Source organism: Boleophthalmus pectinirostris, unplaced genomic scaffold, assembly GCF_026225935.1.
Source record: "Boleophthalmus pectinirostris isolate CB_2022bp ecotype Guang Dong unplaced genomic scaffold, ASM2622593v1 HiC_scaffold_3, whole genome shotgun sequence".
Taxonomy (NCBI): domain Eukaryota; kingdom Metazoa; phylum Chordata; class Actinopteri; order Gobiiformes; family Gobiidae; genus Boleophthalmus; species Boleophthalmus pectinirostris.
This window is the reverse complement of record NW_026571299.1, coordinates 22016720-22044407: the sequence shown is the minus strand read 5'-3', so window position 1 is coordinate 22044407 and position 27688 is coordinate 22016720. Positions and strand designations below refer to the sequence as shown.

Here is a 27688-nt window from a genome sequence, read left to right as displayed (position 1 = left end):
AAATAAGTGAATCAATCAAATCCATGGAAAAAGTGTCAGGACTGATACGTTACGGTGTGGTGACAACACGATTACGTCCCAGCCCCTCACCATGCAGGCTGTGCTCCAGATATCAGCCGGTGTGCTGTAGCCGGCTCCTATCAACACCTCCAGAGACCGATACTGCCGCGTCTGGATGTCCTCCGTAAAGTGCTTATGCTACGACAAGAAACAGCAGTGAGGCATGCTGGGAAATCAATAAAGGTTTTAATTAAAGAGCTGTTGTAAAAGTCGACGAAAGCCACGTACCACCCAGCAGGCATTGCCCAAGTCAGCGATCTTCACCTGCAACTTCTCAGCGTTTACGGGCTCCAGCGGGTTCACTAATAAACTACTGGAAGATTCTGGAAGAAGAAGAAAAACAAACACATGTAAGTACAATTTTTGCAGAATAGTTTAAAGATGATAAAAAAAAAAAATCCAAAACTAAAAGGATGCAGAAGAGGAGTGAGCCTAGAGGAAGAGCAAAGAGGAGAGGGTCGAATGGAGAAGACGATGCAGAGGAGTAGGCCTGTAACGATAACAGATTTTGCTGGACAATTAATTGACCAAGAATTTATTGTGATAAACGATAATATTGACATTTTGAGACCATTTTCAACTAATATAATGACCATGGAATAAAAAATGCAAACACACACTTTCAAAGATCAATAAACCTTACTTTCTAAAGAACATTTAACACAGGAACTGTAAGACAACCAAAAACAACAAGCCTAAATAAAACAGACTTGTTAACATAAGAATATCCTAATGTACTCTGGCTCACAGCAAGAACTTGTTAACAAAAATGTACTTGAATAAACTATTGTTGAACCAAACACAACCAAAGCAATAAATAAAATGGATTAAGTCTCTGTAACAAAACTGCCCTTAAAAGTGATTTTAGTCACTGACTTAAATTGGAATATTGTGTTTCGTCTCTCTGTGGCTGCTGCTGTGGCCTCGTCATTTTGGTCTTAAATGTTTGTATTAACCCGTGACACAGGTTCATGTTTCTCTATGAGGGAGCCTCTGTCCTGTCCAGTATCTGGTATGGTTTCAGTGGATTTTGGGCTCTCCCGGTGGCTAGGCTTGTTCTGTCCCTCGGGTTTGTGTTTATCGGCTGCTGCGGTTTGAGACATTTATTTTCGCACTTGCTGCATCTGACGCAGGTAGCTGTTGAAAAGTGTCCTGCTCACCAGTGTTGTTTTGGCTTCTTGACCTGTTTTGCCATTCGGCGATGAACTGTTTTGTCACTCTGACAGCGGCGCTTGTGTTGTGGCTTCATGTTCACCGCACAGACAGCGGCGCTTTCTGCACTCAGGCTACGCGTGCATCCAGTGTGTTGATAAAAACACAGCGCACATTGGTTCAAGTGACATTACGCTTGTTAAATGAGAGGAGTCAGAGAGACAGAAGCCTTCTAACAGTCAGTCTCTTTGAGAAAGAGAGCGAGGAAAGAAAAACAAACAAACATGCAAATATAATTTATCATGGCCGGAAAAGTTATCAAGCTTGTTACAAGTTATCGTACGATTAATTGATTATCGTTACAGGTCTACAGAGGAGAGGGTCAGAGTGATTGAAAATAATCCGTGGTCATTTTAATGCCATACTATGGATAGTATGGCATTAAAATGCCATATTTGTTTTTATAAAAAAAATTTAAAAAAATGTTTTAAAAATACTATGGAGCTTTCTAGACGCAGCTACAGTGTAATATCTCCACGGAGGCACGAGACACCACATCAAACAAATGGCGTAGTGCACTTTTAATAACCCTTACACTTTCAAAGGCGCTGTAATCCAAATCCAAGTCCACTTTATTTCTATAGCACTTTTTGCAAACAAAGCAGTTTCCAAAGTGCTGCACAGAGATCAGAAAATGAAGAAAACAAAATGGTAAATTGCTAAAATATGGTCATATCATATATAAACCAATCAAATCAAATAATAAATAAAATAGCAGTAAATAAGTCAAATAAATAAAATCAAATAAATAAAAGACACAGAGGAGCACACAACTCACGTGGTGATAAAGCCAGAGAGTAAAAATGGGTTTTTAAGACGAGACTTAAAACTCTCCACTGTGGGGCTGTTGGGACGTGGGGGGGCAGAGTGTTGGGGTTGGCCACAGAGAAGGTCGTGTCCTGGTTTTACCTGGTTTTACATCTTGTCTTAGGCCCCACGAGCTGGAGCTGGACCTCCAACCTTAGAGTGTGCGCGGGGTCGTAAATTTGGATGAACAGGTGTATCATTCATTCGTTTTTCAAAATAAAACCAAAAACAAGAGCAATCAGAGAGAGCAACCTGGTCCCCATGAGGCATCGGTGGGTCAGTTCATCACCACAGAAGCAGCTGATGAGGAGCTAAACCAGGACTAAAACAGGATGTACTTTGGGGCCAGTCCATTCAAAGCTGTACCTAATTTTTACCATCTAAAAATATGAAAATAGAACTAGTTCATTGTAAACAGTTTGCAGTGGTCCTGTGTTCTTCCTTACTTCACCTTATGCATTCTGAGCATCCTAATTATTCATCAAAATGAGTTTAGAAGCGCTTCTCACAACTTTCTGATGCTAAAGTGTTTTGCGATAATTCAAAAAGTCAATATAAAACTAAGAACAAAGAACTGCTTCTCCTCTATATCTGTACTGGTGCAAACTTTGCTCAAATACTTGAAAACAGTCAGGTACAGGTCCTTTAAAAGTAAAATGTGTCCATAAACAGTACAGCTTATAATACTAAACCTACCATTATCTGCTTCCTGCTCCTCCTCCTTGGTCTTGGCCTCTCCTTGGGTTTCCATCTCCTCCTCTTTCTTCTCCTCTGTCGTTGTCTCGTCGTCTCTTCCCGCCTCTGGCTCACAGTCGGCTGTGGTCTGCTGCTCCTCTCCCCCTTCAGTCCCATTACACATCTGCACACTTTCGTTAGCTATCGTGTTGTTGTTTTCTGAGCTGGCGTCGGCCTGGTTAGCGTTCTGCTCGTCCTCTGTTTGGTCTTGTATTGTTTCGGTGTCTGGAGTCGTGGAAATGCGTCCGTTACAGTTGACCTCCATCTTGAGTTCTTCTTGGGATGTTTCTTTGTGAGATGTTTCATCTTGAGGCATGTCTGGTGAAGGTGTACACTGCTGCTCCTCTGAGTTGGGATCTAAAAAAAATAAATAAACACAAATACAAGATTTAAGTGGATTTTTGACAGCTTTATAATAAGCAATCAATAATGCTCGCATTTAAAGCATTAAACTTAAAGAGGGAGAATTTGATTTCTACAGGCTTTTAACTACTAACAACATATTTAGATCACCAGGTCGCCTTTTAGATGTTTTGGTGGAATAGTGTCTGTGGTATATATTTATCATAGTTTCACATCAATTTGAGAAAAAAATGAAAAGTATAAAATTACAGCAACTATGTCAACACTGAAAATTCCATCCAAAATGCAGTGACAATTCATGACAGTTTCCGTAGAAGATAAACACTTATATTTAAGATCTTAGGGATCTTAGTGAAAAGAATAGTCTAAAGCCATGAACTACGGGACTTTTTGGTCTTAAAATTTTTTTAAACGTGCAACAAAAAGCACACACTACAGACACGAGGAGAATCTTATGATATTTTAAATCTCTGATCTCAAAGACTGCAGTGGGATCTGTCTGCGACCACCGGATATATATAAGTTGTGAGTGCAACTTTGTCAACTGTTTCCTGTCTACAGTAAAACCAGTCGCTCTGAGACTCTTCAGTGTTCAAAGATCAGAGCTCTGCACTTCTAATTTAGATGTAACTAACTGTTGCAAACTGTGTTATTATTCTTTGTGAAATGTGGTGCAAAACTTCAGATACATGATTTTTAAAGAATAAAAGATTGGTGATAAAGTCCTGTGGAAGTAGAGTCACTATCACTAATCTGCAGTTTCACCTCGATCTGGGCTCTGGATGTAAACAGAAACACGTGAGGAACTACTCTGGCCTTTTTACTTTTAAAGAAACCTTCAAATTTTATTAAGAGCGCCGTTTTGTGGACTGGGGTCATTATTTATGGAGGACAAATTCTACGAATAATATGAAAGAAAATACTGCAGTTTAAACTTGACCAAGAGGTGAGTAATAATTGTTTTCGTTATACTAATATATGAGTTTGTATGTTGCATCCCTCTTTTGCTCCTGATGCTCTGTTTTATTGGATGTTGCCGTAGTATTGCTGATGTTTAGTGGTTATGACCTGACAGAGCAGCTCAGAGTCACACTGACATCACACATGAGGAGTGCAGCGGCTTCAAAATCGCACACAAAGACAGAAAGTGGGGTCACGCCGCCCCCGATCTTGGGGAGAAGCAAATCGCAGCCTAAATCAGGCAAATTCTTCTGTAGTGTGTGGCATACTTAACCTGAAGCTAAAATAATTATCAAGAGTAAAGTGAGAAAAGTACATGCAGAGAACTGGCCAATCAAAACAGTTGGTTTAGAATACTGCTTTGAAATCTGGTTTTGCAGATCTCAGCTAAAATGTAACAAGCCTCAACTTTGATGAGGGGATAAATACAAAGCAGATCAATCAAAAAAGTTGATGTAGCATAAGTACGTTCAATGTTATCATTTTTTATTTTATTTTTATTTTTTTAAATCATGACAGGCCTACAAGACCAGAGCTACAGTAGATTAGCCTCGACTATTCTCATTGATCCATTAGCTCGTCTCACCTGTGATGTTGCTGCTGAGGTCCTGGAGAGTGGATGAAGAGGCCATAGTCACAGATGAGTTTGTGTCCTCTGTAGTCTCTGTAGTCTCTGTGGTCTCTGTAGTCTCTGTGGTCTCTTCCTCCTCCTCCTCTGCCTCCTCCGCTGGCTCCACTGTGGCTGTTCCCTCTGTGGCTGTTCCCTCTGTGGCTGTTCCCTTTGCAACTGTTCCCTCCTCTGCCTCTCCATCCTCTGCTGTGGCCCCGCCCTCCTGGAGTCGCTGCTGCTCCGCCTGCTTCTTCTGTTTCTTCTTCATCTTCTTTTTCTTGTTCTTTGACATTTTGGCCATCTGCTAAAAACAGTGGACATGCTGACTTTAGACGCTGATGAACAGGTGGAACGTCTTCTGCATGATTCCTTGGATAGAAAATAATACTCTGGAACATTCTTCATGGAGATAAGTTAATGTCATACTATGGATAGCCAAGTGAACAACATTTCCATGGAAACAAGCGGGAGGCCAAATAAGTCAGGTTTGTGGTGAAACAAGCCGGCGCACAGTAAGGGTGCAACAAAAAATAGTCAAAATATAAACAAAATACACTCTCTTTTTTTATTTTTTTTTTTTTTTAGTTTTATTTGATTATGTTATGATGATTATTGTGATTGATTACTGTTATGATGATAGTTATATTAGTTATGGCGTTGGACTTTAAAAGGAACTGTTTGCAAGATTTAGAAATTAAACAAACATGACCAAACTGTGTCTCCTGATACGAGATAGGCAAGTCTAAATGAAATGTAGCTTTTACCAATAACAATTATATACAATACAATATACAATTATATATATACAGTAGTACCTTACCATCACCAGATGTGGAGAAAAAGAATAATGAATCTAAAAATGCTCTGTAAAGCATCTTTGTGACATGTGTTTGTGAAAAGCGCTATAATAAATAAAGACCTACTTACTTACTGTTTTATAGTAGCAACAGCTAATAAACATAGGGGATTTTATACACCATGATACATTTCAATGCAGACAACATTAAGAAATGTGTTTTTTACATTAATTCTTCAGATTATAATAGTAATGAGTGTTGTCAAGGTAATTTAGAAGCAAAAAGTATCTTATCTACAATTCTATTAGCCTCTCCAAAATACTGTAACATATATCATACAGTGAGATGCACATCGTTGATAATATTGTACTGTGAGATTCAGATCTTGGATATTGTTACATCCCTAATGCTGATTTATTCTTAATTACAAAAACATGGGACACGATGGCCATACCATTTATGTTATAATTTGGTGTGTTGGTTCAAGGCAATTATCCAATCAGAAAGCAGAAAGAGCCTCACGAGTCTCTCATCTGTGTTGCCAGGTTCCAAGCCCAAATTCAGTTGGTCTAAACCTAAAATATCTCTCTCTGATGTGAATGGTCTCTACCTAAACCCCAGGCACCTGCAACAGTCATGAGTTAGTCCTAGTGCAGCCTCTGCAGCTCAGGGAGAGAATTCTGGAGGTTCTGAGCTTTCACATGAGGCCTGGTCTGTTCATAAACTGAGAATGAAACACTTGGATGAGTCTGTCTGCAGGTGAAGACTCTGGAGACACAGGTTAGTATGTCTTTAAAACTGCAAGAGTGCTGGATACATACAGTTCCTTTCACATATCAGACAATGAACAATGAACCAAGAAAGTATGTAACTACTGCTATTACTTCCATTTTCCTTTCATTCTAAAAAGTACTTTGCATTATAGATCAAATATACTTGTATGTACTTACTGCTTTGGGGGCAGGGGCTGTACTCACTGTAAGACATAAAACAACAAAATATCAAATGAGTCTGAGTGTATGATTAAATTCTGTTCACATATTAAACGAGTCCATGACAACTGACAAATGGACTGAAATCTGAACTGACAAACTAATACAAGAATCACATTTCAGAACATGTTTGTACAGAGCTAAACTACAGTGTTGGCTGTTTTTACGCAGAATAAATCAGGAGATTTTGTTGTTTTTGGAGGAAATAAAAAAATTGCAGCTTTTGTGATTTGCCAATTGCATCTATTCAAACTGCATTTTCGATTGGATTTTGATTAATCTTGCAGCCCTCCTATTAACCATTTTATAGTTTTTGTCCTGGTCTAATATTAGCAGAGAGTCAGTGAGTCACCCAGAGCTGAACTAATCACAGGTTTCCTCTGCAGCAGACACCAACACAGAGGCAAAAGAATTATTTACAAAATTTACTGATGACTCATCAGCACCGGCAGGAGAGTTACTGAAGAGATGCAGAGCTTTCCCTTTACAAAACAGGTAATGTACAATTTTTGAATGGAGTTATGTTATGTATTAAAGGTACTATGAAACTTTTCTGGTGGTTGTTCTATAGCATGTCTCCATGAAGATTTCTTTGTCTCGAAGGTTCCACAGCAAAGCATTCAACTTTGCTATCTTGCACTTGGCCTATTAAATCAGTGTATCCCCGGGTTTGACTACCCCAAATTTAAGACCTTTTTAAGACCATGTAAATGAAAATTAAGACCAACGGCGCACTGTGACGGGGTTCTATCTTGCTGTAGTAACGATGGCGTAGTCAGAAGGATGTTTTTTTGGAGTGTTTAATAGGTGTTAAAGTTCCCAAATAAAGAAAGTTTGAAGAGTGCTATACAACAAAAAGTGAAACAATAAAGAAAAAGTATTTACAATATTTACACACACACCAGCAAAAGTCTGCTTAAATCTCTGGTATATTTACCTTCCTCTTCCAGGTCCAGGTTGGAACTGACTGAGGGAGGGAGAGTGGCCCTCTTTTATCCCCCATGACTCCTCCCCCAAGCCAATTAACAAAGAAATGTGGGTTTTCACCCTTAAAACCCAAATTACTGATAACAACAAAATAAGGAAAAACCCAGAAAAATATAGTAAATTATATGGCCATCTCTCTGCGCCTGTAGCAGCAATAGGAAATGAGAAATTAATATTTTATTATTAACTGTGTTTTTTTTTGGTGATGACGTCGCAGTGACGTCACATGCGAAGGTCCCGCGCACGAAACCGGAAAAAGGAAGTGTCAGATCAGTGCTCTGTTTGCCAGTGGGGCGTGAGGACAGGGGATGGATAATGCGGATAGGTAGATGGAAGACGAAGTTATGGAGGTGAAGGATTTGGCAGCGGACTTGTGTGCACCCAAGGCTACGGCGGTGGTGAGCGGACGGAAAATGTGTAGCGGGGACCGGAGTGGACAGACGGGGAGTGAGCAACAGAGCGGGTACGGTGCGGAATGAATGAAAACAGGTGGGTAGTTAGCGCGGGCTTGTTCGGGCGTGCTTAAGTAAGCACGCGCTCGGACGGAGCGACTCCGTCACAGCACCCATTATGCAGGCGAAAAACACCAGATCCAATTCGAATAATGACCAACCAACTACAGTACTATATCTAGAATCTTAGTCTATGTTTAGATGATGATGGTCTGAACAGAAGACACAAAAGTAGCGCAGCGTCTTCACTTTTTATTTTGTGTTTAGATGAGTGTGTTTGAGAGGAAATCTGTGTGCATACGGTGACGCAAAAGTGTGTGGAATTGGGTATACATCCCAGGCAGCTCGGTGGTGATGCTAGGTGGTGATGTATGTGACATAAACAAGTATGTGACGTAAACATGTATGCGACGTGAGCAGATCTGATGAGTGTTTTGCATCTTGGGCAGTGTAGACGGAACTGATTGTTTACTCTTTGCTGCTGGCGCCAAAAACCAAAGTATTGTTTGCGCATACTCCAAATTAGACATTCATTCACATTATGTGATTTCATGTTGTTGTTGTTTTTTCCATCCGTTTAACATTGCTCTGCAGCCTGGTTTGAGTATACAAAAAATAGGCTAATGAAATTTAAAAATATTTATAAAGTCCTTGGTGAAAAAAATAAGACTTGGACAACATAATTTAAGACTTTTTAAGGTCTTAATTTAGGAACATGAAATTTAAGATCATTTAATACCTTGTGGCTGCCCTGTCAATGTTAGCTACTGATTCATTTTTACATGTTCCTGTAACTGAATACATGCAATATATGTTTAATATGATGTGTATAAATCTATACTTTGGAACATATGAGGCAAAGCAATCAAGAAAACATCTCCATAGAGACAAGCAGATGGCAAACCTCTCATCAGAAGTCACATAATACACCTTTAAACATTTTAGATTATTTTTAAGGACTAAATCCCATGAGAGACATATTTATATTTATAATATATTTGGCACAAACCCTGAATAACTTAAAACTAAGCATTTTAGTCAGTCCGTTTTTTTGTTTTGTTTTGGCAGATCTCCACAGAGCCACTAATGCAATGAGGATTCTACAGAAAGCAGTGGTTTAAGCTCCTCACAATGGACATTTATGGTTATGCATACTTCAGTAAATGAAATACATTGACATCTCTTGGTGTTGTTCTTTCACATTTTAGAACTTGCTTACAAAAATGAGTTTGGGCAACACTTTCCAAATATTAAGTAAATTTCTAGTGCCTAGAAGAATCAAGTATTTAACCAAATTTTAATTTGAGATCCAGTCATTTCAAATTGCTCCAAACCGCATCCGCTTACTGGTCACTAACAGCATTTTTGTATGTGTTCTTGGAATTAATACTGAAAATCATTTGTATTAGTTTATCAAAAAAATCTATTAAAGAGGGGGTATTAAACTTCTATGGGCAATTAGCATTTAATAATCTATTTAATAAGTTCTTTGTATAAGTATTTGTTATATATAAATGTTATTCAGAGCACTATCACAGCACAATCAACTTGAATCCTGCTTACAAAACCTCTGCACGTGGCATCAGGTTTGTTAAGATGATGCGCATAGTTTAGAATCATGTTTTTTGGATATTTATGGAAATTGTCATGTGGGAGCATGAGTGACATAGGCTTGTGGGTGGAGCAGTGCATAGAATCATACTGCTAATGTGAAGAAGGTTAGGATAGGGCCCGGGAGAGATCACTAGGTTAATAAAAGAGGCTGTTACCTGCAGATCCCGAGGGAGGAGCTGCACCCGCCTTTTGCCACTGCGTCGCTTCGGCTGCCATCTTTCTAATGTACGCCTCATTCACTGTCAGCAGAATGTTCTCCGGCTTTATGTCTGTGTGGATGATCTTACATTTGGTGTGGAGGTAGTCCAAGCCCTGCAACACCTGCACAAGAACAGAGGAATCAGGACTAAGCAGAGGAGACGATCAGATGGAGCAGAGGGTCAGATGGGTCAGATGGAGCAGAGGAGCAGAGGAGGGGGTCAGACAGACAGTAGACTTAATGTGACCTGTTTGATGATGCTCTTTACACAGGGCAGGGGGAGGCCCTGGTAGTTGGATTTGATGATCCATTTGAGTAAGTGGTAGCCCAATACTTCAAACACCATGCACACATCTGAAGGGACACAAGTCAAGGAGGACAACTTGAAAATAAAAAAGTACATCAGTATATAGCTCCGCCCTGGCACGTCCATGATATCGCATTTATTTACAGTCTGGTCACCACTCCCTCAGTCACACTGTCACTCCCTCAGACACACTGTGAGCCAGATTCAAAAACAGCAATCAGATATGTTTATTTCAATAGTTATGTTTACACGCAGACCCAAATCTTATTATTACCTGATTTCTGAACCTTAAGGGCCCATATCATAAAGTTGTTTTCTCTTCACAAACAGACCTCGAGTAGAGTTTTGTTTCAACACACAAACCAGGCATATTTAGACAGAGTTTTGCTCTCAAACTGAAAACACTCTGTTCCACCTTGTGATGTCATGTGGTAATACAAGTGCTCTAATGTGTTTTTAAACTCCATGAACCAACTCCATAAACTCCTTAAATAATGTGCAAACCGACCATCATCAGAAAAATCACTGTGCTGTTAAACATGACATTTTAATAACTCATTTTAATAAAAATGTGATATCACCACTCGCTGGTTTAATTTTAACTTACAACATTCCCAAAGTGGTGGATTTTATGTAGAGGTGAAGTAAAAAATAAGTAGGAAAAGTAAAAGGAGACAGGTAGCATTTTGTGATATTATCATGAAAAAAGTCTGAATAAATGGCCATAAAGTAAAGACAAAACATGTAAAGGATACGTGTTCCATTTACACCAGAAATCTTGAAGTCGTCAAGAAGCTGGACCACCCTCTCTCTGTTTGGGTCATTGGGATCTGTGTTTCTCACCTAAAAATAAAATAAAAAAATATCAGTAAAACTATTAGAGAAGACAAGTTTGAAGAGTTTTAAGTTTTAGAAGAGCAATTTTGGGGGGAAATGATACATAACGATAATAACATTTGTGGTTTACCATTTTTAGCAGCTTGATTTCGTCCATGGCCGTTTCAGTGTAATGCTCTGCACTTTTCACCACCTTCATTGCCACAAAACGTTTCTCCCTAAAAACAAATAAAATGGCAAAAATATAGATTTTTTATTTTTTTAATGGGCAAAGTGTAATATTCTTTAAAGAGGGGGTATTATGCAAAATTGACTTGTTGGAACTTTCTACTTTCTATCGTCGTTCCCTCATCAAATACACGCCTGGAAAAAAAAAAACAAAAAAAACTCTTGACGTCATCCATACATGTTTGAGTATTTTAGCGATCTCTCCCAAGCTCTATTCGAAACCTTATGTTAGCTGTAAGATTCTGTGCAAGGCTCAGCTCCACAAATCTGATGTGATGTGCAAGTAGTTAGTACCCCACAGAAGTGTAATACCCCCTCTGTCAATATAATAGTTTGGATGAAAAGGTGTTACTCACTGGATGTCCCAGGCCAACCACACAGTAGAGAAATGGCCCCATCCCAGTTTTCGAATCACATGGTACTTCTGATTGTACAGGTCCCCGATCTTCACATTGTGATATCCACCTGTTCAGAAAACAAAACACAATTATTAAAAGGGAAAATCAAGTGCTGGTTTCAGTTTAGACAAATCTCTCATTCTCTATTGTCATCTCCTAAGCATCAAAAGCCCAACTACATTTTGTTTGAATCCAGAAGGGCCTGGAATTGGACCAGAGCGTGAAAAACCTCTGTACAACCACACTCTGTTCTCGTATCATTCAAAAGAAAATATTTAGCTTCTTTTACTCAAAATAAATAAAAGTTTGGTGCTGAGATTGTTGAGTCTGCAGAAATTTGCCGTTTCTCAGTCCTTTGTATTATTTTTTTCCCCTTATCTTCTCCTATGCTTCTTTGATTGGATAATCTACCTGTCAATTACGCTCAGAGCGGCAGGATATGGCTCCAGATCTGCACGTCTTTGGCGTTTTGTCAAAGTACACGGTTCTGACTGGATAAAAAAATAGTATGTGTTTTTCTGGTAAAGCTAATTTGCAATGAGTTTGTGTTTTGTGGTGGTTGGAGAGGCCATTGTGGCAGATGCAGCCAAAAGCGTGTCAATCAGTCCCAGGGCAGCTGTGCTCCTGTAATATCTAGTGTGGGGAGTGGATGAACAGAACTCAGACAACTGCATCATCATTAGTTGGAGATTACCTCTGCAGTAGTCATTTGGGTCCTCCTGCTCCTCATCGTCTGATCCCAGGATTTCCTCGTCCTGTTCGGGCAGAGGAGAGTCGGCTTGTCCATGAGACCCACCACCTCCTCCTCCTCCACCACCACCACCACCGCGCCCGGGAGGCTCTGGTCTGAGGAACACACAGAAAAACAAGCACAGATCTTTAACCAAACCGTGAAATGAAAAAACCTACATCCAGCACAGATATCTCAAGTGGTATTTCTCAAAAGTTTTATACCAGAACCATATTTGAACCGGGCTCATGGTGCATTACAAGGTTAACCAGCTAGATCAGGGAAGGGCAGCCATTTGTGAGATATTCTTCCGATCATCCAGGTAAATTTGCATTATTGGTGCGCATCAGGTCAATCAATCAATCAAACTTTATTTATAAAGCGCTTTTCATATAAAAATGTAACACAAAGTGCTTTACAGTGATTAAAAACAATCCCACATTTCCATCCACCCACCCACTTACCCAACCACCATACCCCCAACCCCACACAAGCAGACAACCCAAACACACACACACTCCCATAAGCACAAACATGCACACACACACGCACACACACACTAACATGCTAAAATACATAAAACCGCACATAGTAAAATGTGAGGCTGAATACAGGCGAACCAGATGAGAAAGCAGCATCAGAGGAGACATCTACATCAGGAGCAGAGAAACGTCCACCTCCACCAGGAACCACCACAGGGCCCAGGGGAGAGACAAAGCCCAGACACCTGAGGCCCAAGCACCAACCCTCCACACCAAGAGCCCACGGGACAGACCCCGACAGCCACAGCCGACCTCCGCTCCTGATGCAGAGGCTCCTACAGAGGAAACACTGGAAATCCTAAAAAAAATATGTCTAAAATAAATAAACATAATAAAATGAATACAATAGAAACAAGTAAAAGTATAAGATTTCAATCAAAAGCTAAGCTAAAAAGGTGGTCTAGAGCCTGCTCTTAAAAACATGAACGTTCTCTGCAGCCCTTGGTTTGATCAATTGTTAAAATAAGCCCCAAGGTCACATTTAAGTAAAACGTTACATCGCACAAACAATTCTCACAATATTTATGAGGCAGTCAAAGGTGAAGTGCTCAAACGAACATCACGTAAATCAGCCAATTTTAGCAGATGTAGATATTAGGGATGGGCATGATTAATCGATTAATCGATAATTGATCATTAAGAATTTCGTCGATTACGTTAATTTTAATCGACAAACCGAATGTAGGTTGCATGTGTCTCTCTGCACTCTGAAGGAGCGAGCAAACACAAACATCTGGTCAGTCTGCAGCGTACCGAAGCACAAATGTGTATTTAACAATGACTTCTACAAGAAAGTCCACGCTTTCCGTTGCGTTCGGGACAAGTGTGAGTCCATGTGCACAGTGTACAAAGCAGGAACATATGTTTCGGTGTCCAGTGGGAAAAAGTTTTTACCAGGTGAGAGTCGCGCAATGTCGATGACGAGTCCCCACCTCCCACCCCCCGTACGGTGTCCTGGTTTTGACAAACGCAAATATGGTCACACTAACCTGTATTCCACTGAATCATGTCTTTTAATCCGACAGAAATTGACCGCATCAGCGACACAAGAGCTGTAGTTTTATCTTCGCTTAGTTTATGCAAATTAGCGATGCGGTTTTAAGTTTTGTTTCTGTGAGAGTTGCGCAAAAATTAATTAAACACATTAATAATTAATAATGTTAAACGGATTGATGTGGCTCTAGAGTCGTTACGGTTTATATGTCGTAAAGTTGAATTTATTTATGCAGATTAGTAGTGCAGATAGTAATAATAATGATGATCATTTTAATATAAAAACGTTAATGATTAATCGATAATCGATCGTTAATTCTTCCGACGATCGATTAAGAAAATTTCATCGAATGCCCATCCCTAGTAGATATACAGACAGTTTGTTAAATCCAAAACAAAGTAATTCCCTTCGCACAGTTTTCACTAAAGTTACATTTCTCGGCTTGTTCTGCTGTGGTGACAATCAGATTCAAATCACGATGTCCCGTCTCGTCGCTTTCAGAGAGCTCTGTGCAGAACAGAGGGGGGTACATGGTTTAGACTGCATTGCTTAATTTGTTTTCATTTGACGTCATCCCTTAGCAGGGAAAGGCTATTAAAGATAGAAAGCCCGCTCTCTACCTGTTGGAGGAGGTAATATGTTACTGTCCCCGTCTCTACATCACAGCCTCACAGGTGGAGGAGGTGTGAGTCACTTTTCAAACCTCCCACTGAAGCCAAGCCACAAATAGAATGAAGAAGAACTGAAGACATAACAGAACGGCATTAAACGGAAAAGACCAGCTGAACACCTATTGGTAACAACAGTTATACTAAATGATTGTAGTATTGTCATGAGCATATACAACTGACTGTAACTGGCCTGTAATCAGTAAAAAAAAAAAAAAAAAAAAAGTGCATTGCATTTTGTTACACTAAGAAAACTCCAGTCAAAATTTGATTAAAAGGTCTTATATTCCTCAAAAGGGACTCCTGAGAGCTTTTAGCAATATTATAATAAGGCACACACCAAAAGTGACACTGTTTTTTTAATCCAATTTACTAGTTTGGATATTGGTCCTAAAATATCGGTCCTTGTGTTATCCTGGATGGACATATAGATTGATGTGTGTTTACTGGTTGTAGTCGGTCCAGTCTAGCCTCATAATGATTGAGCTTTTGATACAAAGTTGTTCTGTCATTACTTGAGAGATAAATAACAGCAACATAAGAACATTCTGCCACACAATACTTCTTGTTCTTAGGAGTTCTTATCAAGTATCAGCAGACCATGCACATTTAAGCAGATAGGCCTTTGTGTGTTAAACATGTGTGAATGGAACAAAACAAAAAAACAGGTATGTTTGTGGTAAGGAAACATAACAAATTAGAAAATATTGTAATACAGGTCCTTTAAATACACACTCCTAGACATTGCTATTACAAATTAACTTATGATGAAGCTTATGCAGCAGTAATTTCAAAGCTAACAGCATTTAAGTTTAAGCCAAGTGCTGAACGTCTCATGTCATTAAATGGATCTAAATGTACAAGTGGTGTTGTGCATAATGAACCAGAGCAGCAGTGCTTTATGTAAAGAGCCTATAGTGGTGATGTAATGATGTGATGGTGACTGTAGCATTAGTGCTCCATGTTATTACCACTTAAGTATGTGACCTGTTGAATAACAATGTTCATGTCTCCTCTAAAAGGGCCAGTGGGTTGGCAAAAGTATCAGAAATCAGAGAAATCAGATACTAATCGACATTAAAACTAGTATAGAAACTAGATACTCATTTGAGCAACCTGGACTCCCTCGACTGAGGGATTACAATGAGGGAGCATTGGAATTGGTATTGAGTCTGTTCCTTGGTGCTGACATAGTGTGACAACACCAGCCTACCCTCTACACCATTGCCCTCATGTACATGAGCAAAATGTGTCTTGCCCCAGTAATAGATATAATGTAAGCAGCTCTTGAGGTCAAAACAAGTCTACTGCTGCTGTACCCACTTAGAAAGTATTTTATTGTCTTATAATCAGGAAGTACACGTTAGCATGTAAGTTGCTGTTAGCTTTACTGCCATAGCAAAACTCCTCTCCAGTCTCAAAGTTGTGAAAAACACAGACTAGAGCAATAACTTGGACCACTAGTTCACCTTTATACCAACAGTTTAAAATTAATTTGTTCCGTTTTTCACATTTTGAATGAAAATGGAGTATGATTTTAATCAACAACATCAAAACATCTGGAGGATCCTCCATCAGAAAAGTTACACTTTAATATGTTTTTTTTTTTTTTATGTGCAAGAAAGAATTCATTTCAGAACCTAAACCAGAACTAACAACACAAAAAACACTGTGCATTTACTCCTTTTCTAGTCTGGAGTCATCCAGTTCTGTCTAATGGTCAAGGAGTTTTAGTGGGGAGGTCTACAGCCAATCCTCTGCCAGGAAAAGACTGGTTTGGAGCTAGAGACTTGTTTTGTTTAAACTGCAGACAGATTAACAGTCTTGTTTATGTTTAGCCATATGTTTATTTTAATGTGACAAATTTAAATTGGATTGAGAACTGGTCAAAATATTTGATAGAAATATATACAGTAGATTTTTTTTCTTCATGTCGTGCAGCTCCAAATAAAACCTACAGTCCCGATCAGGTCTAGAATAAACAAAATGAACTTTGCTGGAGCAGTGCAGACTTTTAAGGAGCTAAGTGGAGCAGGCCACATATGATCTGGTGTCCATAAAGAGTCTCTCATGGCTTAAGCAGCTGTCCTCAACCGTGTGCTATAAGTAAACTGCATTTACTGTCCTGTTATTTAATCCTCACTGTAACCATTTCAGTGTTGTGGTCAGACCTGTTCTGATAATTACTACACCGACTTCACGTTCAGCACATGATAGACTGAACCATCATTTTGGGGGATAAATAAGGGGGGACTTTTTCTTTGTACCATTGGTAAACCTTTAGCTTTACTTTTCTGTACTACAGTAACATCTGAACTGTAGTGACATGAATAAACAACTAATTACTTATAAATACAGATACAAATACAACCTAACAACCAGTTTTTCATGCTGCATGCCAAAACATTTACATCACCATTCCCTTGAAGCCAGATCACAATTATTATCATCATCATTTATGTAAATGTATGTTTTTTTGTTTTTGTTTTTTTGAAGAGATAAACTAAGTCTAACAGATAACTAAGTCATCTGAAAAAAATAAAATAAATAAATATATATATATATATAATATATATATATATATATATATATACACAAAATGAATATTTTAGGATTGGTTAAATCCTCCTGTCACTCACTCAGAGCACTGCTGAGGCTGACCAATAACATGTTCAAGTATAGAATTGTATTCAAGAGAAAATTAGTGAATCACAATAGAATAAAAACAGCACATTGTGACTGGACTGAGAGCAGCAGTCGCCGTAATGGGACATTTACATTCAGTTTGGGGATCATCCTGCTTTAGGATTATTGTGCCAGTTTTAGGAAATGTACTGGGAAAGACCTATCTGTGGTTGAATGCCTTCACACATGCTTTGAGTAAACTGTGTATTTACTGTCTGTTATTTAACCCTCACTGTAACCACTGTAGTTCAAAAAGCTTTGCTAGTGTGTGCAGGAGCGTGCTGAGCTAATTGGTTTATAATTGTTTTGGCACCTATGAGTGAAAGTGTGTCAGCAAAAACAGTTTAGCGCCTGGCCTCATGTTAAACAGCTGTGGAACAGATCACACGACTCCACTGCACAAGAATCAATTCACAAATGCACTGAATGTTACAGGTCAAAACAATCAACATCCTGAGAATAATTAAAAAGTTCCTGTGCATGACTTTTCCTCATGTATTTGAACAGAATGTGTGATTTATTGAGTATTGTCTAAGCAACTTCTGAGGTCAAAATAAGTCCTTTATGTATTAGTTAAATAGGTGAATAGTTATCACACGTGGTCTCAAACATGCAGCCTTCAAACGCGCCGACCACAACCGCACAGCAGAGGTCCGGTCCTCGTGTGAGCGTCACACCGCGAAAAGACCGGTCCAACACTGTGCTGCAGTTTGACCAGGTGCAGTGTGAGCCTGAGGATAGTGTAGAGCAGATTTAGATTTGCATTTCCCTTGGTGCCTTTGGTTGAAATTTGAATAGCATATTATATAATGTACACTGCATTAGTGCTGTCAAGACTCAAAATTATATACGATATTGAGTAGTAAAACACTACTTCCACCTCGTGTCATCAGGTCGTTTAAGTTAATAGCTATAGTTTACCTTTAGTTCAGTTGAGATGGGCAGTTCCAGGACTGAAATGACCCAAGTGATTCTAATGAAGGTTATGAAGGTGTATGTTCTAATACTTTGTTTTACCACGTGACATCACAAGTGGGTCAGAGTGTTTTCTGTTGGAGAAATAACTTAGCCTAATTATACAGGATTTGTGTGTTAAAAATGTGAGAATAAAACAAAACAACTCCAGATCAGAAAAGAGCATAATATGGGCCCTTTAAAACAAAAAAACAACTTTCAATAATAATTTCCTCAACATAAACAGGGCAGACTTAACTTTACCATTAAAAAATACCAGAGTGCACAAAACCCCTCAATAATACTAAACTACTGTAGCCTTGTTTTGACTGTCCTGTTGTGGCCTGTGCATCAGCTGATCCTGTGTGGACGAGCAGCATCAGCCATAAATAAGAATCGTATACAGAGCTACATATTGATCTGGTGAACACGGCTTGAATATAGTCATAGACAGGTCAGATAATCCAGGAATTTGCTACGAGAAATGATACGTGCCATTTAAACAGCGCATAGCAAAGTGCTCACTTAAGGACAATAACGATTTCACCTTAACACACTGCAGTCGTGTCGTGGCTGCAGATTAGGGCTGCAAGAGAAATCGCAACAGAATCAACATTTGAACAGGCGCAATTAGAAAATGACAAAGGCTGTAATTTTTGAATTTCCATCATTTCCTCCACAAACAACTAAATCTCGGTCTTATTCTGCATGAAAAAACGTCTAACCCTGTAGTTAAGATCTGTACAAACATGCTCTGAAATGTGATTCTTGTGTTAGTTTTTTTGTCAGTTCAGATTTCAGTCTTTCGGTGAATTCATCTGGACGCGTTTAAAATATGAACTTAGAACAGACTCCTATTATTAAAACAGAACCGTAGATTTTTTATTTTTTCCTTAAATCATTTCTGCCCAACTCCAAATGAGTTACATTTTCTGACATTAAAACATTAATTGCAAAATCCATGTATTTTCATCAGTGCAATAATAATAATCATCATCTCGCACTATTTATACAAAATTTAATTTGCAGTCTCAGAAGAAACTGTTCAAATCCAGTCCTTGGTCTAGTACTAAGAGTAGACCTAAGCTTAGTCCTGGTCCAGATTTAAATATAGTAAGTTATATCTGTTATGGGGCCCTGTACTTAAGCTTGTTTTAATGCCTTCTGTGCAAGTTAGTGGGGAAAGAAAAAAAACTCCAATACGCTCACCTTTAAGTTGGTCATTTTCAGTTTAATTACATTTTCATCATTTTCCCCAAATCTCTAGACATAAAATCTGAAATGGAAAACCTCATACGTATTTTTTGCCCTGTGTCAAGTTTGCTCCCATGCTGCAGTACCACAACACTGACCCTTCCCTGACCATAAATTACAATAAAACTGTGATTTTCCTATACACAAATATTTATTGTTCTAGTAACAAAATATATTTTTAATCTTGATATGAACATTTTATGAATCTTAGAATTCCCATGGACTGAAGTGGCATGGTATACACTTAAAGGCCTCATCTGTGCATGAAATTTAAGATGTTTTCAATACTATAAAATGAAAAGTTGATGGGAAAAATTTTTTGCACTTACCTGCAGGAAGCTTGAATTCTCATGGACAGAAGCAGAACAAAATACACTAAAAGGCTTAATCTATGCGTGGAATATAAGGTTTTGTTTGAATAAGATCAAATGTAAAGTTGACAGCAAAAATGTCACTGTAATTCCACCTGTGTTTACCTGCACGAAGCACGAATTCCCATGGACAGAAGTGGCACAGCAGACCGTGCGCAAGGTTAAAAAAATCTTAATCCATGTAAGAAATACAAGATTTAATGTCCCAAAAATGAAAAGTTGATCAGAAAATTGTTATTGTGAAGAAATCAATGTAAAATATGAGTAGAGGATTGTAGCACTAGCGTAGACTGACTTTTTGTACACGTTTAGCTAAGTCTCTGTCCCTCCCTCTCTCCTTCTCTCTCTCTCTCTCTCATACTTGCTTGTTCTGCATCTGACCGCCGAGTCTCCTTGGCTGTTGACAGCTCTAGGACCCACCCCCTTTCCCTGAGAGCTGCGTCGTGATTGGCTGCAGCCGGAACAGCACTGCATTGCAGGTGAGGGACGACAGCAGCAGCAGAATAAGCAGAGGACCCACTGTTTTTCCTGCACTGGGCAAAAAATGAGTAATACTTAAAAAAAAAATCTGTGTTTACAGTATTTGGCCAGTTTAAAGCTCCTATATCAACCAAAACAGACTCCTGTAAGCTTTAAGTCACATTAGAATGCCGTTTCCTCATCAAAAACAAACCAGGAGTTGTGTTTTGTTTCATTCACATAACCCTTAATAGTCTGTCTACATCTCCAAAGCTCAAAATGCTCTGTTCCACCTTGTGATGTCATGATGTGGTAGTTTTCAAGTTAACAGCTCCTTTTACTTGTTCAGTAGAGACTGACAATTCCAGAGCTGAAATGATCTAAATGATTCTAGTGTAGGTGTATGGTGTTTGAAAACACAGTGGAGCACTTCCTGTATTACTACATGGCATAAGACTGTGCCAAAATTCATACCAGCAGAAAGTGATTATCAATAGCATAATACTGTTAATACAGTAAGTAGTACATCTCAGTGATTCCCTTTCCCTTAAGAATGTTTTTTTTGATCAATCAAAATAGGTCCAAAAAGCAGAGTGACACCAACGAGTCACTATTTATTTATTTATTCTGTCCTGGTTGGGTTAAATTTTTATTTTTTTTTATTTTTAATTTTATTTATTTTTTTTGTGTGTAATTTTTTTGTTAAGTTTATTTAAAGATAGTTATTCAAAATCTTAACCCATTAGCTTTTGTATATAGCCTAGATGTAATTAATATTTTAATTCTACTTGTACAATTATGCTTTATTTGACAAAAATCCCTTCTTATTTTACTTATTTTGCATTTTGTACCATTTAGATTTTTGTTACATCAATGTAGGGCCACACAATTATGGAAAAAAAATAATTTCACACAATTATTTTAAATCACAATTATTAACAAGATTAGTTTTTAGTTACATAATGCATTTATTCAGCATTTCTCTCTCAAAAAACACTTTATTGATTATTGATGCAAAACTTTTAAACTGAAAAATAATATAGCCTACAAATATGAACCTTAGAGCAGTTTTACGTGTAAAATGAAGAAATATACTTTGAACATGAAATAAGGCAGAAAAACATAAATGTGTACAAAATAAACTATATATCCAGCTGTTCTACAATCACCATGTTTAAAAAACAAAAAATAAATATACTTATCTATATTAAAAAATATCCCTAAATAAACTTTGTTAAGCCTACTCGTTTCAACGCAATTATATGTGTTTGGAGATCGTTTGACACAGAAATAGAAATTGCAATCAAAATTCAATTATGTTTCAGCTTCGGTGTCCAAGTAATTTCCCTTGTGGGTCAATAAAGTCTAAAACATTGACTAGAGACCTACTGATCAATTAGTCAATGAAAAAGGGGCGTGGCAAAAGATCTCAAACCAATTCCATATCTGTGTGTATCTGACCCAAACTGCACTCACAAGACTACACCTGCAGGGGGAGTTCATGCTCAAACTACTACTTATGCCATTTATTAATGAATCATGAGTGTAATCTCTCTTTTTAAGTTATAAACACCAAAATCTTCAGCTAACTCACTCCACACCTTCTTCTTACTGTAGGTGTCCCATATGAATCCTCACAATCAATACAGAATGATTAGATGTTTGAATGATCTTTTAGGGAGGAATATCAAATGCAGAGCTGCAAAGTCTGAGGTGCAGAAGGCAAGAGTTAACAGTTATGTAATAAATGCAGTGATGACTGAACTCCACTTTCAGACTGGTGCAAGCACAGAGACACTGACTGCAGCAATACACATTAGAATATAGCAATTCACAAGGTCCCATTACACAAAACTGACTCTTGTGAGCTTTAAACCATGTTAAAAAAAAAAAAAAACACTACCTAAAGTTGTGTTTTGTTCACTTTCACACACAGATTTGAATAACTATTATTAAGTCTGTCTACATTTCCAAAGCTCAAACTGACTAATGTACCTGATTTGTTATTAAAGTGAATTTCACATATTTTAAATGGAATTCTCCATTTAGGGCCACCAGAATCTCAAGATGATCGAAATTTCCATTTCAACGAACGCAAACTGTGCATGTCATTCTTGTGCAGTTTGTCAGTTCTTCTACAATTGTTTAAAATATGAACTAAATAAATACTATTATTAAAACATAAATCACCAATCTAATCACAAAGCTGGTCAGAAAATCAGCAATTATATATTTCTTCCCAATTGTGCACTCATAGTACTATTATGTATCTATTTTATAGTACAAGTTTAAGTATTTTAAGTTAACCTGAACTCATTCGTATTGCATAACTATATAATATATCATTTTCGCATGGTCTTCCTCTTGTATATACCTGAGATTTTGAATTACTTATATTTCTATTTTATTTTGACTTGTACATATACATTTATATAATTATGCCTTATCTGACACCTGTCTCTTACTCCTTTTTGCTACTTACTTAGAATGTTTTATTATCATTTAAATTTTTACTCTTTGTTATTACATTATGTTGTGATGTGTCCAAATAATTTCCCTTGTGGATCAATAAAGTTTGTCTATGTCCAAGTCTAACTATCACACAACATTCAAAAAGATGTGCAAACCAAAATAAGCACAACACGCACACAGGGCTGTAGTCGAATAAAGACATTTTGAGTCAATTAAAGACATTCTTGCTGGACTAAAAACTGATCAATTAGGGGAATAAAAAGGGTCAGAAACTAAAAAGCTCTCCAAACTATTCCGCATGTCTGCATCTGAGCCAAACTGCATTCACAAGACTGCACCTGCAGAGGGAGCTCATGCAAAAACTGCTATTTATGCAGTGTTGGGAAGGTTACTTTTAAAATGTATCCCCCTACAGATTACAGATTACATACCCCAAAATGTAGTGAGTAACGTAATCTGAATACTTTGGATTACTTGATATTGTCATGGTTTTTAAAACGACATGAATGTACCAACAACATCCTGAAAATTCATGTTTGTTCTCTTTAAATTGTCTGTTGAGTTCAAGTCTCGATGAACAGACATTTGTTTTACTGTAGAGAAGCAAAGACGAGGATCTTAACATGAGATGCTTTGTCTGCTAAAAGAAAATAAAAAGCCCAGTCTTTACTTAAACATATTAAAAATATTATTGGTCGAAAAATGCTTTATATATGAGGTCACTGCTGCCTGAAATTATGTCCACCTACTGTTAAGTGTCATATTGTTTAGTGCTGGTTTAGTGCTGGTTTAGTGCTGGTTTAGTCCTGGTTTAGTCCTGGTTTAGTCCTGGTTTAGTCCTGGTTTAGTCCTGGTTTAGTCCTGGTTTTAGACCTGGTTTTAGACCTGGTTTAGTCCTGGTTTAGACCTGGTTTTAGACCTGGTTTTAGACCTGGTTTTAGACCTGGTTTTAGGCCTGGTTTTACTGCTGGTTTAGTTCTGGTTTAGTCCTGGTTTAGCCCAAAATGTAAAAACGGAAAAATACCGCCATGTAATCCATTTATTTCAACAAAGTAACTGTAATCCAATTACCTTACTTACTCACTGAAACAGTAACTGTAACTGAATACAGTTACTCATAATTTGTACTCTGATTACTTAACTCCGGTACATGGAATCTGTTACTCCCCAACACTGTATTTATGCAAAAAGTAGTATTAGAAAACAATATATTTCTATAAACATGTGAATTATAAATTTAATCTGACTGTTTACAGATAAATACTTAATAATACCACATGGTCAGCTCACTCACTCATGCACTCACTTCTCATTTCTGCTGTTGTCCTGCAGAAATCCTTATCTAAATACAATGATTAGCCAACTGATGTCAATTTTGGTCACTTCGAACTCCATCGACCAATTAATTGACTTAACAATTAGAGGACTACAGCCATATTGTACATAGCAACAATAAAATCGATTTTATAAATGCATTAGAACTCACTTGCATGTTAGACCAGAGGCTAGTTTGACCACAGCTGAGTTGAGGGAGTTGATCCAGTCCAAAAGCCACATGACCCCAATCAGACTTAATACAACATGCATTTAGTATAGAGGAAGATGTTAGCGAACTGCTACATGTATGACACAAGGGACAGTCCAGGAGCAGTACAGGGTATTTCTGTAGCTCTGAGCAAAGCAGAGAGAGGTGGAGAGACATAGAGATAGAGAGAGAGAAAGAAAAGAGAATGCAAGATAAAAAGGGAGGGAGATGGGCGAGAGGGACTGAAGAGATACGAGGGGGGATTGGAAGACAGAGAGAAACCGAGAGAGACAGGAGAGATGGAGCAAGGAATGAGAAGAGAGAGAAAGGGAGACAGAGATGAAAGAGGAGAGGGTAAGAGGAATTGTGGTTATGACAGTACCATTTGAATTAACTTGACTTCTCAGCACAGCTCCGGAGAGGAAGAAACAAGATAACCCACATTCTCCTCTCCACACTGGCTTCCTGTTTGTTTCACATTTGAGAGTTGTGTTTTTAAAAAGGCTGAATCATCTGTTGCTGGCACCTCTATCCAATTCAGAAATCCAAATCTATACAAAAGTGTATAAAATGTTCACTTGGCAGATGTGAGGGTTTACATCAAACAGTGTAATGGTACACTATAGTGAGGTTGTCAAAAAAGATATCCGGATACTAAATAATAACAAAACTTGTATTGAAACTAGATACGGTAATGAGGAGGTATTACAACTGAAAATATAGGACATTTGACTTTTCCTGAATAGTTTTATAATGGTTTTGCTCTATATCAGAACTAGTAAAAGACTACTATTATTTTGTATTAAACAGTCACATTTAGATAGCACTTTTCTACCTTCTAGGCCAGACATGTCAAACTCAGGCCTGGGGGCCAAATTTGGCCTGTGATATAATTATATTTGGCGCGCGAGATCATATCAAATATGTATAGAGAGCTGGAATGCAATTAGACAAATAACTACAACAGAACAACTCACTCCCCATTTACCCAGGACAGTCCCAGTTTTGAGCCCTGCATCCCCTGTCCCAGCACATTTATCCCAAACGAGTGATTTGTCCCAGTTTTATACAAGAAATGTCCCAGATGTCTCCATTTTTGACCAATTTGACCTCTGCCAAGAGTAAAGAGAGGCTTAAACTGTCATTTGTTTAAGTAAAACACAGAAAAACTGCTTAAAAATGACCAAAACACAAAGAAAATGTGACTACTGTCTCACATGTTAGTCATGAATGGGCCGAGAGCAACAATTTTCCTTCATTTAGCATTACTTAGTATTATGAGTAAAGTTTGCTCCTATACAAATGTTTCAGGCATGATGACATTATACTATAGTTTAATCTATCCTTACATCATGTATTGTCAGGTGGTTTGGGGTACTGCATGTAAGACATATCTCAACAAGATTTTATTAATACAAAAGACTTTTTTAAGATTTATGAATTATTCATAATGTCCTCATCTGCTCCTCTGTTCAGAAAATATCATTCTGACCATATTTAATGTAAACATATATTATATTTGTTCACGTATAAGTATGTGCATTCATCGAATGTTTTACCCACAACTTTTGAAAACTTAATTTAATGTACTCTTCAGATGTTCACACCTATACTATGAAACACAACAGAGATTTTTATCTTCCCTTGTGCAGAACATCCACAAATCAAAGAACACTCAAGTTCAGCGGTCGACCCTCTGAAATAATTTAGCACAGAATCTCAAATCAATTTCCTCACTGGATTATTTTAAAAGACAATTAAAACACACATTGTCTTCTAATGATATTTAATATGTCAACTACTGAAAGCCAACTTGAGTGATCATGAATGTTTATATGGGAGGTCTTCTCATTCTTTCCGGCAGTCTTATTTTATTTTATTTTTTTCCTACTACTTGTTTGAAATGTTTTTAACAATATGTGCAAATAAAATCTAAATCTAAATCTAATTACACACTCGTTTCACTTTTTTATTATTACCAACCACCACAAAACGGGGAGTCCCAGTTTTTGAGTTGGAAAAACTGCTCTTCCTGCACTACAACATCTGAATGTTGACAATGCACAAATCTGTTTAAATCCCGGAAAGATCAAGCCATATGCATAAAATAATCCCACATACCTTTTAGCGGGTTTTCTTGGCTTGCTTTTCTTCTTTCTGGCTTGCAATGCGAGCACTAAAAGCAAAGACAGGTGGAACATTTAGCCACCTTTAGGTTCAATGACAACAGTGCATTTAACAGCAGCATGGATTATTGAAATATCTCTATGACAGAAGCATCTTATGTGTCTTGTATGTTGTTGATGTTTTTGTAGTTCTCAGGCGTGCTAGCAGGTGGTTAGCTCCCAATGCTAACACAAGTGGCTTTAGCATCACAACACTTCCCGTATATATATCATGTTTTGATGACATTTTGGATTTACCAGTTTTATTCCTGGCGTATCCTTAAGCAGTACGATTGCACTGTCCAGCTGAAATGATCAGAAGTTGTGTCGGAATGTGCTGCTTTAATGTGATGCTAACTACGATGCTACTGCTAGCTACAGAAAGCAAAGCGCGTGGTTCCACTTTTACTCAACGGTTAATGCGCTCCAGGTAAACACACTTTCGGATGGATTTGCGGATTAAAAGAAACATTTCCCGTGGTCTAAACGAGGAGATCGTGGTTTATAATGTGCTGTTGTGGACTGTACCTTTCCTCTCCATGCTGAAGACTGGGGACACACGCTGCGTTCAAACGCCGGTACAAGTGTTCGGATTTCTGGAGTGCGCCAAGAGTCAAACACAGAGGCGCGTTCAGGGACTGTCAGAAATACTGGAATACTCAGATAAACTACTAAAAAGTGAAAATGGAATCTTATTTTGCTTTTTTGTCATGACACTATCATGCCATATCCTTAAATAGATTACATCCTTAATATATTTTTCAACAATTTATATGAATTTCTAAATTTTACAATATATCACTTAAAGCCACAGTCCATTTTATCCAGTCCAGTCCAACCTGGGGGGGGACTCTCTCTCTCTGTGGGCTGTAAATTTGGATGGGGTCTGAGGCATAGTGTGAGGCCAGTCCATTCAAAACAAACAATGAAATCTTAAAAATCAATTCTAAAATGAACAGGAAGCCAGGAAGTGCAGTAATGCGCTCTCTTCTTTTGGTTCCTATTAAGAGCACGACTTGTTCAAAAAGTTTAAAAGATAAAAAAGGTTTGACTTTGGATAAAAGCTGCAAATGATAAAAACTTGACTTTAAAACAACACTGATCCGCAAATTTAAAATCACTGTCTAAGGTGACACCAAGGTTGGTGACTGTGGGGTGAACATCATTTTTGAGGTGTCCCACGTCAATGAGGGTACTGCCGGATCCACAGTATCACCTCAGGCTTTGCTTCATTCAGTTTTAAAAGGTTTTGGACCAACCAAGCCTTGACATCAGATAAACAGTCGAGTAGGTGTGTCAGCCTAAAATACA

At 38.0% G+C, this 27688-nt stretch overlaps 1 protein-coding gene across 2 annotated transcripts; it reads right to left on the bottom strand.

The window, feature by feature from the left end:
• LOC110165789 (SRSF protein kinase 1-like) lies at nt 1–26982 on the bottom strand. Of its 2 annotated transcripts, none has more exons than XM_055160827.1 (13): nt 26906–26982; nt 26334–26388; nt 12253–12404; nt 11517–11625; nt 11063–11150; nt 10851–10938; nt 10036–10142; nt 9745–9910; nt 6495–6520; nt 4724–5051; nt 2776–3171; nt 289–383; nt 1–198 (listed from the first exon to the last, which is right to left on the bottom strand). In XM_055160827.1, the coding sequence occupies exons 1-13, from the start codon at nt 26916–26918 to the stop codon at nt 16–18; spliced, it is 1806 nt and encodes a 601-aa protein (XP_055016802.1). In that variant the 5' UTR covers nt 26919–26982; the 3' UTR covers nt 1–15. The 2 variants fall into 2 exon arrangements, with proteins under 2 accessions (XP_055016802.1, XP_055016803.1); XM_055160828.1 differs by having other exon boundaries at nt 4724–5048.
• Nucleotides 26983–27688: the final 706 nt, after the last annotated feature.